Consider the following 14,483-nt stretch of genomic DNA (forward strand, 5'->3'; position numbering starts at 1 on the left):
ACATTTATTTAAACCAGATGTTGAATCAGAAACCTCATCAAATGTAAACTAGAGTTTATTCTGTGATCCGTCTTCACTCTGGTGTTAAACTCAGTCAGTCAGTCCGATCGGCTGCAGCGTCCAATCACATGACTGATGAACCATGAGGGGGCGTGTCCATGGGTCCTCGCTCATGGCTCCTCCGAGGTCCCTCCTCTGAGCTACGTTGGAAGCTTTTTACATTTAATGAACATTTCGAGGAAAACATAAATAAACATATTAATAATCAAGTCTTTTATGTTCTGGTTCATATCCACTTCAAATAAAGTGACGTTTGGTCTTCTGTTGATTCTTTATTAATTGTGTCTTTTCTCAGCTTCCAGTTGGTTTGATCAAACATGGCGGATCGTCTCCGCAGCTGTTGCCATGGAGACGCAACACAAAACAATCGCCGCCGACCGCTGCAGCCTGAAAGAGACACAAAGTAGTCCGGCATACGGTAAGTTACTCTGTCACTTCTCACCGGGAGGTTCGCGTTATTTTTGACGGTATCACGCGCAAGATGAGCTTCTACTTCCTCTCACGAGACAAAACTCGCTGCTGTGTTTAAACAAGGTGAGGTCACCTCAGCTGACCCATTCACACCTCCAGTTATCAACTGAGAAAAGAGGAGCGATGGCACCCAAGAAAGGTGGAGGACAGACGGAGGAGAGGCTGATGCTCCAGCAGCAGAGAGATCAGGCTGAGGAGGAGAAGAGCCTCACTCTCTTCCTGGAGGTCTCTCGTTCTATTCTTATTACCTTTCAAAATAAAAGTATAAGTTGCATATCTTGAAATAAGACGCCACTGGCTCCTCCTCTCTGTGGGAGCAGGACAAGCTGCAGAAGGAGGAGAGGAACACGGAGGTGAACCTGCTGAAGCTGAACGAAGGCTGGAGGTGCATCCTCCGTCAGAGCCGAGCAGGAGAGCTGAGAGGAGACGTGGAGGTGCTGAGCCAGACGTTTGAGAGGCAGCGGGACGTCCTGAACAACGTCGTCAAGGTGACCTGCTGCTCCTCCTCCTGTTGCTGCTCCTCCCTCTGCTCCTCCTCCTCACTCTCCCGTTCTGCTGTTTCAGACTGTGCAGCGTGACCTGCAGGGGGCGGAGCTTCAGTGGGCTCAGGTGAGGCGTGTCCACCTGCATCAGGTGGAGCGTCTGCGTGTTCGGCAGCACCAGAGCTTGACGTTGGTGCAGCAGCAGTGGCAGACATTCCTGCAGCAGCTGAGCTCCAGGTTCATCTCCGAGAGGTGAGTCCTCCTCCTCCTCCTCCTCCTCCTATCTCTCCTCCTATCTCTCCTCCTCCTCCTCCTATCTCTCCTCCTCCTATCTCTCCTCCTCCTATCTCTCCTCCTCCTCCTCCTCCTCCTCCTCCTATCTCTCCTCCTCCTCCTCCTCCTCCTCCTATCTCTCCTCCTCCTCCTCCTCCTCCTATCTCTCCTCCTCCTCCTATCTCTCCTCCTCCTCCTATCTCTCCTCCTCCTCCTCCTCCTATCTCTCCTCCTCCTCCTCCTATCTCTCCTCCTCCTCCTCCTCCTCCTCCTCTCTCTCCTATCTCTCCTCCTCCTCCTCCTCCTCCTATCTCTCCTCCTCCTCCTCCTCCCTAACGCTCCTTTTTCAGGGAGCGGGTGTCGTCTGACTCGCTGCAGTGTCGAGGTGATGTGCGGGACGCCTCCTTCTCGTTGGAGCAGCAGCACAGAGCAGCGATGGAGGAGATCTTCCAGCTCCTGTACTCCATCAAGCAGAACTCTGATGAGAAGGTATGAAGAGTCCACGTCGTCTCCTTCACTGACTTTACACAGAAGACCATCTCAGCCTCGTATCACATGTTCACGTACACTGGGCTCCTCTCTCTCCTCCATCTGCTCCTCCTCTCTCTCTCCTCCCTCTCCTCTCTCTCTCTCTCTCCTCCCTCTGTTCCTCCTCTCTCTCTCTCCTCCCTGTTCCTCCTCTCTCTCTCCTCCCTCTGCTCCTCCTCTCTCTCTCCTCCCTCTCCTCCTCCTCTCTCTCGCTCCTCCCTTTGTTCCTCCTCTCTCGCTCCTCCCTCTGTTCCTCCTCCTCTCTCTCTCCTCCCTCTGTTCCTCCTCTCTCTCGCTCCTCCCTCTGTTCCTTCTCTCTCTCCTCTCTCTCTCTCCCCTCTGTTTCTCTCTCTCTCCCCTCTGTTCCTCCTCTCTCTCTCCTCCCTCTCCTCCTCCTCCCTCTCCTCCTCCTCTCTCTCTCTCCTCCCTCTCCTCTTTCAGTGGGTTCTACAGGGTTCAGTCTCGTGACGAACGGTTTCACGTGACTGAATGTGAATGAAGCAGCTTCTCTGTTAGGAGCGTTCTCATTGGAGGAGAGAATAGGAGCGTTCTCATTGGAGGAGAGAATAGGAGCGTTCTCATTGGAGGAGAGAATAGGAGCGTTCTCATTGGAGGAGAGAATAGGAGCGTTCTCATTGGAGGAGAGAATAGGAGCGTTCTCATTGGAGGAGAGAATAGGAGCGTTCTCATTGGAGGAGAGAATATGAGCGTTCTTATTGGAGGAGAGAATATGAGCGTTCTTATTGGAGGAGAGAATATGAGCGTTCTTATTGGAGAGAATATGAGCGTTCTTATTGGAGGAGAGAATAGGAGCGTTCTCATTGGAGGAGAGAATATGAGCGTTCTCATTGGAGGAGAGAATAGGAGCGTTCTTATTGGAGGAGAGAATAGGAGCGTTCTCATTGGACGAGAGAATAGGAGCGTTCTCATTGGAGGAGAGAATATGAGCGTTCTCATTGGAGGAGAGAATAGGAGCGTTCTCATTGGAGGAGAGAATATGAGCGTTCTTATTGGAGGAGAGAATAGGAGCGTTCTTATTGGAGGAGAGAATAGGAGCGTTCTTATTGGAGGAGAGAATAGGAGCGTTCTCATTGGAGGAGAGAATAGGAGCGTTCTCATTGGAGGAGAGAATATGAGCGTTCTCATTGGAGGAGAGAATAGGAGCGTTCTTATTGGAGGAGAGAATAGGAGCGTTCTTATTGGAGAGAATAGGAGCGTTCTCATTGGAGGAGAGAATAGGAGCGTTCTTATTGGAGAGAATAGGAGCGTTCTTATTGGAGAGAATATGAGCGTTCTTATTGGAGGAGAGAATAGGAGCGTTCTTATTGGAGGAGAGAATAGGAGCGTTCTTATTGGAGGAGAGAATATGAGCGTTCTTATTGGAGGAGAGAATAGGAGCGTTCTCATTGGAGGAGAGAATAGGAGCGTTCTTATTGGAGGAGAGAATAGGAGCGTTCTTATTGGAGGAGAGAATAGGAGCGTTCTTATTGGAGGAGAGAATAGGAGCGTTCTTATTGGAGGAGAGAATAGGAGCGTTCTTATTGGAGGAGAGAATAGGAGCGTTCTTATTGGAGGAGAGAAGGAGAGCAGTAACACCAGGAGTGTAAAGGTCCTGATCCCAGTCTCTTTGTGGGACCAGGATGTCCTGCAGACCTGGGACACTGAAGAACAGGAGCTCAAAGACTTGGACGGGGAGCTGAAGGAGCTGAAGGAGCTGGAGGTCTGTAACATTCTCATGAAGACGTTGTTTCCCAGATGAGACTGGAGATCTTTCATGCGTTTGTGGCTTTACGTTTGTGTGATACTGTCGATGAGAAGAGGCCGGCAGCGTTTAGACACTGAGGATCCCGACACATCTAGACACATCTAGAGAGATCTAGAGACATCTAGAGAAATCTAGAGAAATCTAGACACATCTAGACACATCTAGAGAGATCTAGAGAAATCTAGACACATCTAGAGAAATCTAGACACATCTAGATACATCTAGAGAGATCTAGACACATCTAGAGAGATCTAGATACATCTAGAGAAATCTAGACACATCTAGATACATCTAGAGAAATCTAGACACATCTAGAGAGATCTAGAGAAATCTAGATACATCTAGAGAAATCTAGAGACATCTAGAGAGATCTAGAGAGATCTAGACACATCTAGAGACGTCTAGACACATCTAGAGAGATCTAGAGACATCTAGAGAGATCTAGAGACATCTAGACACATCTAGACACATCTAGAGACGTCTAGAGAGATCTAGAGACATCTAGACACATCTAGAGACATCTAGAGAGATCTAGAGAGATCTAGATACATCTAGAGAAATCTAGATACATCTAGAGAGATCTAGAGACGTCTAGAGAAATCTAGACACATCTAGAGAGATCTAGAGACATCTAGAGAGATCTAGAGAAATCTAGACACATCTAGAGACATCTAGACACATCTAGACACATCTAGAGAGATCTAGAGAAATCTAGACACATCTAGAGACATCTAGACACATCTAGAGAGATCTAGAGAAATCTAGAGACATCTAGACACATCTAGAGACATGAACTCTGTTCACAGACGCAGATCCTCTGAACAACAGTTCTTCAGACGTCACAGCAGAAACAGAAGGTTGGTCCATTGAGCTCTGTTAAACCCTGAACCTCTGTCCACCAGACCGAAGAGCAGGAGCTCGAAGACCTGATCCGCATCAACGACAAGGAGGCGAAGAAGGTGAAGAAGATGAAGGTCAGTGCTACAAGACGACAAAGTGAAACTTTAAATGAAGTTGAGATTCACGATATATATATATATATATATATATATATATATATATATATATATATATATATATATATATATATATATATATATATATATATGCATGAACACATGTAGAAAAGACATTATTAAACATAACTAGGAATTAATCAAAGGATAAAATAAGATATACGTTGTAGCTTCTTTATACATGTACCTCTTTATTAATGTTCACATGTATTTATACCTGCATGTGCTTTGACCTCATGTTCTTTGGATTGAGATGTTTCCACGTCTGACGAGTCCTTCAGTAAAGAGAGCAGAGCTGAAACAATCGTCATGTTATTTTCGGTACATTTACTTATTTCATTATTTGGTGTGATTGAACTATTTTCCGTCTTCCATGAGATGTGCTTCAGTCTTCCCGACTCACGAGGCTCCAGATGGAACATAAAGATGTGAAGTGGGAATAATCCATGTCTGGTATCTCATACTCCTCACGTGACGGACGTCCTCTCTGCAGCTCCACGGAGCTTTTTTAGCCTCTTTTAGCTCAGAGTTGTTTTTTTTGTCACACTTCCTGTCTGGTTCAGTCTCAGCTGTTTTCAGAATAAAAGCTCTGGTAAGCTCACTGTCTTCTACCTGCTCATCATCGAACAGCAGACAGACTCAGAGACCAGCTAGTGGACATAGTGAAGCATTTCGCAGGTAAAGAGACCGCTATTTGTCTCAGGAGGTGGTGGAGACCAAAAACAGAGACACAAAGACTCCCGTGAGATGAGCAGCTGGTTGCTAACATGTTAGCTCCATCTACGTATGTGTTGTTCTGCCTTCATGTGACCAATCAAACCAAAGAGACTCCCTCCTCTCTCAGGAGACCGTGGTCCGCCGGAGGGACAAGCTGAACAAAAGAGAGTCGGTGGAACAGGATCTGAAGGACGAGAGGAAAGCGGCGATAACGAGGAATCGCTCGCTCCAGGATCAGCTGACTCGGGGTCGGGCGGCGGCGAGGAAGCGGCTCACGGAGCTCACGGTCCAGAGCGACGCCGCCGCCAGGAAAATGAAGGCCGCCATCGCCAAGGTGAGGTGTGTCCGCTTCCTGTTTGTCCGCTTCCTGTTTGTCCACGGAGTCTGGTGCTCATTGGTCCTCTGGCTCTGTGCTGCTTCAGGGTTCCAAAGTCTTACGAGTCGCTGAGATGTGTCGTAAGCAGAAGAGACAGCTGAAGGACGTCCCGTTAGTAGTCCCCCCAGAGGACGAGAGACAGGAGACAACTGGACCCGAGACAGACGGACCAGACAAGGTAGGACATGTCCACTTCTTCCTTTTGTCCTCCACTGACAGGACATAGGACACGAAGACAAGACGTAGGACACGAAGACAGGACGTAGGACACAAAGACAGGACGTAGGACACGAAGACAGGACGTGAGAGACGGAGACAGGACGTGAGAGACGGAGACAGGACGTGAGAGACGGAGACAGGACGTGAGAGACGGAGACAGGACGTGAGAGACGGAGACAGGACGTGAGAGCCGGAGACAGGACGTGAGAGCCGGAGACAGGACGTGAGAGACGGAGACAGGACGTGAGAGACGGAGACAGGACGTGAGAGACGGAGACAGGACGTGAGAGACGAAGACAGGACGTGAGAGACGAAGACAGGACGTGAGAGACGAAGACAGGAGATGTTCAGGTGTAAGAGGACAAAGTGAGGAGACTAAGGTGTTGCCTTCACTGACCTGTGTTTCTGCAGGAGATGTCAGCGTTGCAGCAGCTGATGGGGAAGATCAACACGTCCGTCCTCCAGAGACACGCTCTGAGGAAACGGAGAGACGATCTGAACCGAGACAACCGGCAGCTGAGGCTCCTGCTGCGTCAGCGCCAGGACGCCATGACGGTCGGCGACCAGGACGTCGGCGGACGCCACGCTCTGCTCACTGTGCACCGCGCCCCGACCACCGCGGCCCCGCCGCACGCCGACAGACGGTACAACGTCATCGAGGGCGTCCACGCCGCCAAACACGCACTGTGACGCTGCAGGAAACACTGAACCTATTTATCGAATTGTAATCGTGTTTTCTCTGATGAAACATGAAATAAACTTGATTTCATGCAAAATATTATAAATTCAACGTTTACTTTCCGAGCTGAACTGATCCACGCTTCATCCTTTTGAAGTGGGACGGGCACGCGCAATCATCCTGATCGTCTGGTTCGAATTAACGAGACTGTTTGAGAGGATCAGCCTCGCAGGAACCGAGACAGCCTGACATCAATCATCTCGTTAACGTCGGCTGCTAACAGGACATTTGATCGACTTAGTGAACCACTTCCGTGGCACGGGGCCAGTCTAAAGGTAAACAATGCTTCAAAACAGTGACACGTACAACCCATTGGAAGAAAACGTGGGTTTGGGTAACGGACGAGATCGAGAAAATACTAAATAAATGGAAAAAACTGAACGCAAAGTAGTGGAACCAGAGACGTTAACGTAGCCTGTTAGCATAGCCGGTTAACCGAGTACCCGAACCCAACAGCTGCTTTTAAGTGCGTGTCCCTTTAAGACTCATGTACGTGAGGCCGTTTTAAACATTCAGAGCCATCAGTGAATTGTCTTCACTTTCACAATAAAACGTTTTGTAAAGTAGCTTACAAAAAGTAAACAAACAGTGAAAATCGCAGAAAGGTCTGAAAAAATAAACGTAACTCGAGAAATTAAATCAAATTGTCTCATCTATAAATGAAACGTGAGCTGAAAAGAAGCGTCGCGAGGGTGTTTAAAGGCTTCAGGACAGTGTTTTATTTTGGCGGTACACTTCCTGAGTCGATGAATGACGAGCGGAGCAGCAGCCTCTGTACAGGTACACCATTTAATAGTTAGACATTTTATATACATTTCAACAGTTGTATTCTGCGATGTGGTTCAATCTTTAAAATCTGCTGTTTCATAGTTTGCAAATCAAAAAAAAAAAAAATCAAAAAAATTACAAAACTCATCAAAACTGATCAGAACGTTTTTTCCCCATTTTTCTGGAAGACTAGAAAAAATACTTTTTTTATTGTATTAATCATGCATTACACAAAGAGTCTTTAGTTACACAGGAAGTCGTCGCGTTGCTGGAAAGAAAAATAAAGATCTGTGATCAGGAGACACGTTACAAATCCCTTCAAACTAAAACACAACACAACTCTGAGCTGCTTGTTCAGCCAATCAGGGGGCAGCTTTTGGTTTTTTTCTTCTTCCGAACCGCCCCAGGAGGCGTCTGATTGGACCGTTTCCCCCTGGAGCTCAAACGGTTATTTTTTTTGATGAAAAGAGACAGAAAAAAAAAAAAAGACATAAATAAATGTTCTCCTGTTTGTTGAAGAAAAGTCACACGGTGATGTGAGGAGGAGCGGTGCGTTCAAGTACCGGCATGTAAAGCCAAATACCTCCTCCAGAACAGGAGCTCGGACCCAGAATCGTCCTCGGTGCCGCTGCCAAGACGTTTCCACGTTTATATAAAAACGATTATAAAAACTAGATTTATATTTTTACACAAAGAGAAAAACGTCCACACGTAACTACGCCAATGCTAACGTCTTCACTCAGTCGGTGGTGGTTTGAACGGAGGGCTCTGATTGGACGAACAGACGATCTGATGTTCAACCTGACGTGGCCGTTTTATTTAGAAACTAAACGGTTTCTATAACTTCTTAAAAACACGGTAAAAAAGTCACAATCTGAATTACTTCAGATTTTACGACTAAAAAGCTAAAATACAACAAAACCTCGACGGGTTCAAACATCAGACGGTCCGCTCTTCTTCTTCTGACGCTTTAACGGACGTTCTTCTTCTGAGACTTCTTTATTCGTAGGCGTTTGTTTCATCTGTGTGTCGAGGCGACGTCATCTACTTCTGATCTAGTAATGGTTTACTTTTAGCAGGACCCTGAACGCAACACTCGTGTATTTATAACAAGAGACGTTTAAAAACACGAGGTCCAAAAGGAAACCGCCCTCTTCTTCATCAGGACCGCTGGAGGAACGAATGATTCCCGTAAATCCAGAAAAATAAATTCTATTAAGTTTGGACTGAATCACTGAAGTGATGCTGCGTTCAGGTTCTGCAGTTCAGACTGTAATTATGAGTTCGTAAGAGCTGTGATCGTCAACAAACCGACAAACAGCGTCTGATGTCGTCCGACGTCGTCTCACGTCGGCCGTCTTTGTCTCACGTCGTCTCCGTGTTTCAGGACGTCCCTCTGGGTCCAGCTGGGGACATCGTCTCGCTGTCAAAGACGCACAAAAATAAATAAAAAAAACTTCCCAGGACGTCCCACCGGATGAGAACCGTCGACACACAGATCAGAGGTTTGGGAATCAAACCACCGGCTCCCGCTGAGAGAAGAACAGGACGCTCCAGATGTGATATCATCATCATCAGATGAAGAACAAACCAAAGCAGCAGACTATTGGGGTTCTTTAAGTCCGTCCTCTGGTCCTCTGGTCCTGCTGTGGAGGTCCGGAGGTCACACTAGTGTTAACGGGGGGGGGGGTCATCACAGGAGGTGAGCTGCTCAGTGTCAACCTTTAAACAACGTTTCTGCTGCTGAACGTCTCAGCGTCTTCAGTCAGATCGGAGGAGACGGACACAGCTGCACCTCCTCCTGGAGGAGCGAGAGAGTGTGTGTGTGTGTCCAGTCTTCATTAATACAGCATCTGTGTTCAGAGACCTGAATACTGTTAGTGTGAACAGACTAATCTCTCTCTGCCTGGGTCCTCTGCTCCTGCTGCTCCTCTACACGTAGACCCTGGCGAGGGCGTCGGCTCCAGCGGAGGCGATGTAGGCCTTGGACGGGTGGAAGGCCACGTCGTAGATGGCCTCCTCGCTCTTCTTACGGTGAGCCGTGATCTCCTGAACACACGTCTTACTGTCCAGGTTCCACAGACGGAGGGAGCAGTCGTGACCTGAGGAGGAAGAGAGAAGGAGTGAAGAAGAAGGGGAGGAGGGAGAGGAGAAGACATGTTACAACTAGAGGAGGAGCAGAGGCAGCTCTCTGTGCGTCTCCTTACTTCCAGACATCAGGTAGATCCCGTTAGGATCCACAGCCAGACTGGTCACTGCATCCAGGTGAGCCACCATGGCATGGATGACTTTACCTGGAGAGAGACAGACAGAGACAGAGAGAGACAGAGAGAGACAGACAGAGACAGACACAGAGAGAGACAGACAGAGAGAGACACAGAGAGAGACAGAGAGAGACAGAGACAGACACAGAGAGAGACACAGAGAGAGACAGACAGAGACAGAGAGAGACAGACACAGAGAGACACAGAGAGAGACAGACAGAGACAGACAGAGACAGACACAGAGAGAGACAGAGACAGACAGAGACAGACACAGAGAGAGACAGAGACAGACAGAGACAGACACAGAGAGAGACAGAGACAGACAGAGACAGACACAGAGAGAGACAGAGAGAGACAGACACAGAGAGAGACAGACACAGAGAGAGACAGAGAGAGACAGAGACAGACACAGAGAGAGACACAGAGAGAGACAGACAGAGACAGACACAGAGAGAGACAGACACAGAGAGAGACAGACAGAGACAGAGAGAGACAGACACAGAGAGAGACAGACAGAGACAGAGAGAGACAGAGAGAGACAGACACAGAGAGAGACAGACAGAGACAGACACAGAGAGAGACACATGTTATGTTGGCTGTGTAATCTTAAAATTCTGTATGAAAGTTTTCATGACAAAAAGACAACAGGTACATACAGACAGACGGGCAGAGAGACAGACAGACGGGCAGAGAGACAGACAGACGGGCAGAGAGACAGACAGACGGGCAGAGAGACAGACAGACGGGCAGAGAGACAGACAGACGGGCAGAGAGACAGACAGACGGGCAGAGAGACAGACGGACTGACCTGACTTGTTATCGTAGAATTTGATCTGTCTGTCTTCATGAGCGGTGATGGTGACCGGCAGCGTGGGATGACTCACCACCTTGTTGATGTGATGGCACCCTGGGGGGGGGGTCATGTCAATATTCATGTTTATGAAATAAACTGCTGGATGAATTAGGATTGTGTGTGTGTGTGTGTGTGTGTGTGTGTCTTACTGCCTTCTCCCTGCCCCTTCAGCACCAGTGCATTCTGGGAAGTCTCCAGGTCGTACACCACCACGTCTCCGCTGTTGAACGACGCCACCATGTGGGCGGGGTCACACCCGTTGAAGTCCACCGACGTGGGGACGCCATGCTCTACAAACACACACACACACACACACACACACATCAACACACGTTGTTCCTGTGGTGTCCACCAGGGGACGCCATCCCTCCGTCCTCATCGTCCCTCCGTCCTCACCGTCGTTTGTGTTGAAAGTGCTGACGCAGGGGTTCTTCTCTGTCGGGTTCCACAGCTTCACGGTGCCGTCGGCCGAGCAGGACAGGAGGCGGTTCTTGATGCCGCTGTAAGCCAATCCCCACACGGCGTCCGTGTGACCCAGCCACGAGCCCGCCAGCACGCTGGGATCTGATTGGATGAGAGGGGGGGAAAAAAGGACACTTTTGGGGACTTTTTTTCTATTTTTTTTTTAAGTATGAACGATGTTGAGAAATGAAGACATTCTTGAAGAGTCTGGACGTCTTTCCAAAGTGAGGACACTGAAAAGAAACAACTGTTTTTGCAAGGTGCGTTCAGGTGCATTAGAAAAGCTGGGAATTTGTAGTTTCCAGCATTGCCAAGCATGTTATTGTAGCCTGACGAGAAAATGAGCCCGAATCTTTTGCGGGAAAACGCAAAACGGTTAAAGTGTTAAAATGTTGATCAGAAACGTATTTGTAATACGTCAAACACAAACGTAATCAGGGAGAAAATACGTTTTCGGTCAAAGAGAATGCATTTTAGTTTTGGGGGAACGTCATTTTTGCAGTGAGGTTCTGGCTAACAGCTGTCTGAAGCCCTCGTATCAGCCAGTGCAATGAGAAGCCCCTTACATTCTCACAAAACAGCCCAAACAACTGCAGTCTCATTCATGTGTTGGATCTATAGAACACGCACTGCGGGCTTCATGTCTGGTCACAGAACAGCGAGAAGGGGATATAGACACCGCACACCATCACTGCAGACGTGAGCTCACCAGCTGCCACAGAGATGGTGGAATGTATGATTGGAGAGAGAGAAGCAAACAAGTTGGACGTGATCCCGCGTCCAACAACACTGTCTCCGCATCGATGCTTTGTCCGAAGACACGTGTCGCGTGAAGAAGAGTTTCACTCTCTGCAAGAAGACGAGTCTACAGATGTGGTTCATCTGGCCAATCTTCTGCTGAACGTCTGTTACCTTTCAGAGGCACGGTGCAGGAAGAGCTTTTGTCTTTTTTATCTTGGAAACAAACGCCACGCACGACCAAACTGCTCTCTCTAGGCTCTGTTGCTTTTTCTAGTTGAAGGTGTGTGTGTGTGTGTGTGTGTGTGTGAACCCGGTCGAGATGTAGAAAGGGTGCGTGGCCTAAACAGTATGGGAACCGCTGGTTTCGAGGACTCGTTCCCTCAGTGAGGAGCTGCCTGAAGGAAACAGGAGGGTCAGGGTGGAGGTCAGAGGGCGTACCGTAGGTGTCGTAGGGGTCCACGTTGGAGCTCGGGATGTTCCACCACTGGATCGTAGAGTCGATGCCGCCGCTGAAGCACTGCTCACCACTCGAGGTCATAGCCAACGACAACACGGCACCCCTGAGGGACAGACAGCGATAGATATAGATATAGAGATAGACAGATAGATAGATAGATAGATAGATAGATAGATAGATAGATAGACAGATAGACAGATAGACAGATAGACAGATAGAAACCCTGAACGTGTGTGTGTGGTACGTACACGTGGGCTCTGAATGTATAGACGGGCTCCACATCAAAAGAGGCACTTCTGTAACACAAAACAAATCCTCATCATCTCCATCAGCGTGTGTGCGAGGGTACAGGTGCGCGAGGGTACAGGTGTGTGTGTACAGGTGTGCGTGTGTACAGGTGTGTGTGTGTACAGGTGTGCGTGTGTACAGGTGTGCGAGGGTACAGGTGTGCGTGTGTACAGGTGTGCGAGGGTACAGGTGTGCGAGGGTACAGGTGTGCGTGGGTACAGGTGTGCGTGTGTACAGGTGTGCGAGGGTACAGGTGTGCGAGGGTACAGGTGCGCGAGGGTACAGGTGCGCGAGGGTACAGGTGTGCGAGGGTACAGGTGTGCGTGGGTACAGGTGTGCGTGGGTACAGGTGTGCGTGTGTACAGGTGTGCGAGGGTACAGGTGTGCGAGGGTACAGGTGTGCGTGTGTACAGGTGTGCGTGTGTACAGGTGCGCGAGGGTACAGGTGTGCGAGGGTACAGGTGTGTGTGTGTACAGGTGTGCGAGGGTACAGGTGTGTGTGTGTACAGGTGTGCGAGGGTACAGGTGTGTGTGTGTACAGGTGTGTGTGTGTACAGGTGTGCGAGGGTACAGGTGCGCGAGGGTACAGGTGCGCGAGGGTACAGGTGTGCGAGGGTACAGGTGTGTGTGTGTACAGGTGTGCGACGGTACAGGTGTGCGAGGGTACAGGTGTGCGAGGGTACAGGTGTGCGAGGGTACAGGTGTGCGAGGGTACAGGTGTGCGAGGGTACAGGTGTGCGAGGGTACAGGTGTGCGAGGGTACAGGTGTGCGAGGGTACAGGTGTGTGTGTGTACTTTTTGGCAGGGACGGTCTTGGTGAGGTTCCACAGTTTGAGTGTCTGGTCCTCTGACACGGTGACCAGACACGGCTCCACCGGATGGAAGGCGAGCGCTCGAACGCCGTCGAAGTGGCTCCTCAGCGTGTACTTTGGGTTCCACGTCTTCCTGAAAGAAGACTCCTTATTGGACGGCAGCTGGAGGGCCAAACAAGAAAACGACCGATAAGTGTCCCGCCTTCAAACCGCGAACGCGTCCCAAACCGTCGAGCGCGTCTTACGTCGTAGCTGTAGTCCACCTCGTCGTTGGTGACGGTGAGGTCGGCGAGGTCGCCCAAACCCAACACGCTCTCCAACATGTCGTCTGAGCCCAACAGGAAGGACTTCCCCCCCCCGGGAGGAAAGGGGAGGGGCTCCGCTGAGGAGACACAAGCAGACGCTAACTTAGCAAAATGAATATAGATTTAAACAAACTACAGATACAACATGAACCCCACAGCAGAATATTCAAAATAATAATAATCACTCCACCTCACAGCACGGATCAAACAGATGATGTAACAAATACAACTGATATAAAATAATGAAATCAAAGCACACGTGGAGCATTCATCACCTCGTCTGGTAATTAAAGAGCTCAAACAAGAAGGAGAACAATCGACTGAGAGAAAAAGATGCATTCTGATCATCGCCTCAGAAGAAAACAAAGAATCACTGTGTTCTGCTTCTGTGTGTGCTGCTTCTGTGTGTGCTGCTTCTGTGTGTGCTGCTTCTGTGTGTTCTGCTTCTGTGTGTGCTGCTTCTGTGTGTGCTGCTTCTGTGTGTGCTGCTTCTGTGTGTGCTGCTTCTGTGCGTGCTGCTTCTGTGCGTGCTGCTTCTGTGCGTGCTGCGTCTGTGCGTTCTGCGTCTGTGTGTTCTGCGTCTGTGTGTTCTGCGTCTGTGTGTTCTGCGTCTGTGTGTTCTGCTTCTGTGTGTTCTGCTTCTGTGTGTTCTGCTTCTGTGTGTTCTGCGTCTGTGTGTTCTGCTTCTGTGTGTTCTGCTTCTGTGTGTGCTGCTTCTGTGTGTGCTGCTTCTGTGTGTTCTGCTTCTGTGTGTTCTGCTTCTGTGTGTTCTGCTTCTGTGTGTTCTGCTTGTGTGTGTGCTGCTTCTGTGTGTGCTGCTTCTGTGTGTTCTGCTTCTGTGTGTGCTGCTTCTGTGTGTGCTGCTTCTGTGTGTTCTGCTTCTGTGT

General features: G+C 49.1%; 2 protein-coding genes across 2 annotated transcripts in view; one reads left to right on the forward strand and one right to left on the reverse strand.

The window, feature by feature from the left end:
* Positions 1-654: 654 nt before the first annotated feature.
* Positions 655-6,671, forward strand: LOC306790516 (dynein regulatory complex subunit 2-like; the record flags this gene model as incomplete). Its single annotated transcript, XM_079286839.1, has 10 exons — positions 655-756; positions 852-1,019; positions 1,096-1,265; positions 1,637-1,775; positions 3,454-3,534; positions 4,482-4,553; positions 5,175-5,248; positions 5,370-5,646; positions 5,735-5,866; positions 6,319-6,671. 10 exons carry the CDS (start codon positions 655-657, stop codon positions 6,595-6,597), a joined length of 1,494 nt encoding a protein of 497 aa, XP_079142965.1. The 3' UTR covers positions 6,598-6,671.
* A 745-nt stretch (positions 6,672-7,416) lies between these two features.
* The window catches only part of strn3 (striatin, calmodulin binding protein 3), a 15,068-nt gene continuing 8,001 nt past the window's right edge, over positions 7,417-14,483 (reverse strand). The window contains exons 8-16 of the mRNA XM_079286554.1: positions 13,537-13,673; positions 13,275-13,453; positions 12,440-12,487; positions 12,173-12,294; positions 10,928-11,095; positions 10,681-10,821; positions 10,487-10,585; positions 9,622-9,708; positions 7,417-9,516 (exon numbers count right to left, since the gene is read on the reverse strand). Coding sequence (XP_079142680.1) covers positions 9,347-9,516; positions 9,622-9,708; positions 10,487-10,585; positions 10,681-10,821; positions 10,928-11,095; positions 12,173-12,294; positions 12,440-12,487; positions 13,275-13,453; positions 13,537-13,673 — 1,151 coding nt within the window. The 3' untranslated portion in view covers positions 7,417-9,346. The remainder of the gene's footprint in view (positions 9,517-9,621; positions 9,709-10,486; positions 10,586-10,680; positions 10,822-10,927; positions 11,096-12,172; positions 12,295-12,439; positions 12,488-13,274; positions 13,454-13,536; positions 13,674-14,483) is intronic.

Source organism: Melanostigma gelatinosum, assembly GCF_949748355.1.
Source record: "Melanostigma gelatinosum genome assembly, chromosome: 16".
NCBI classification, from domain to species: Eukaryota; Metazoa; Chordata; class Actinopteri; order Perciformes; family Zoarcidae; genus Melanostigma; species Melanostigma gelatinosum.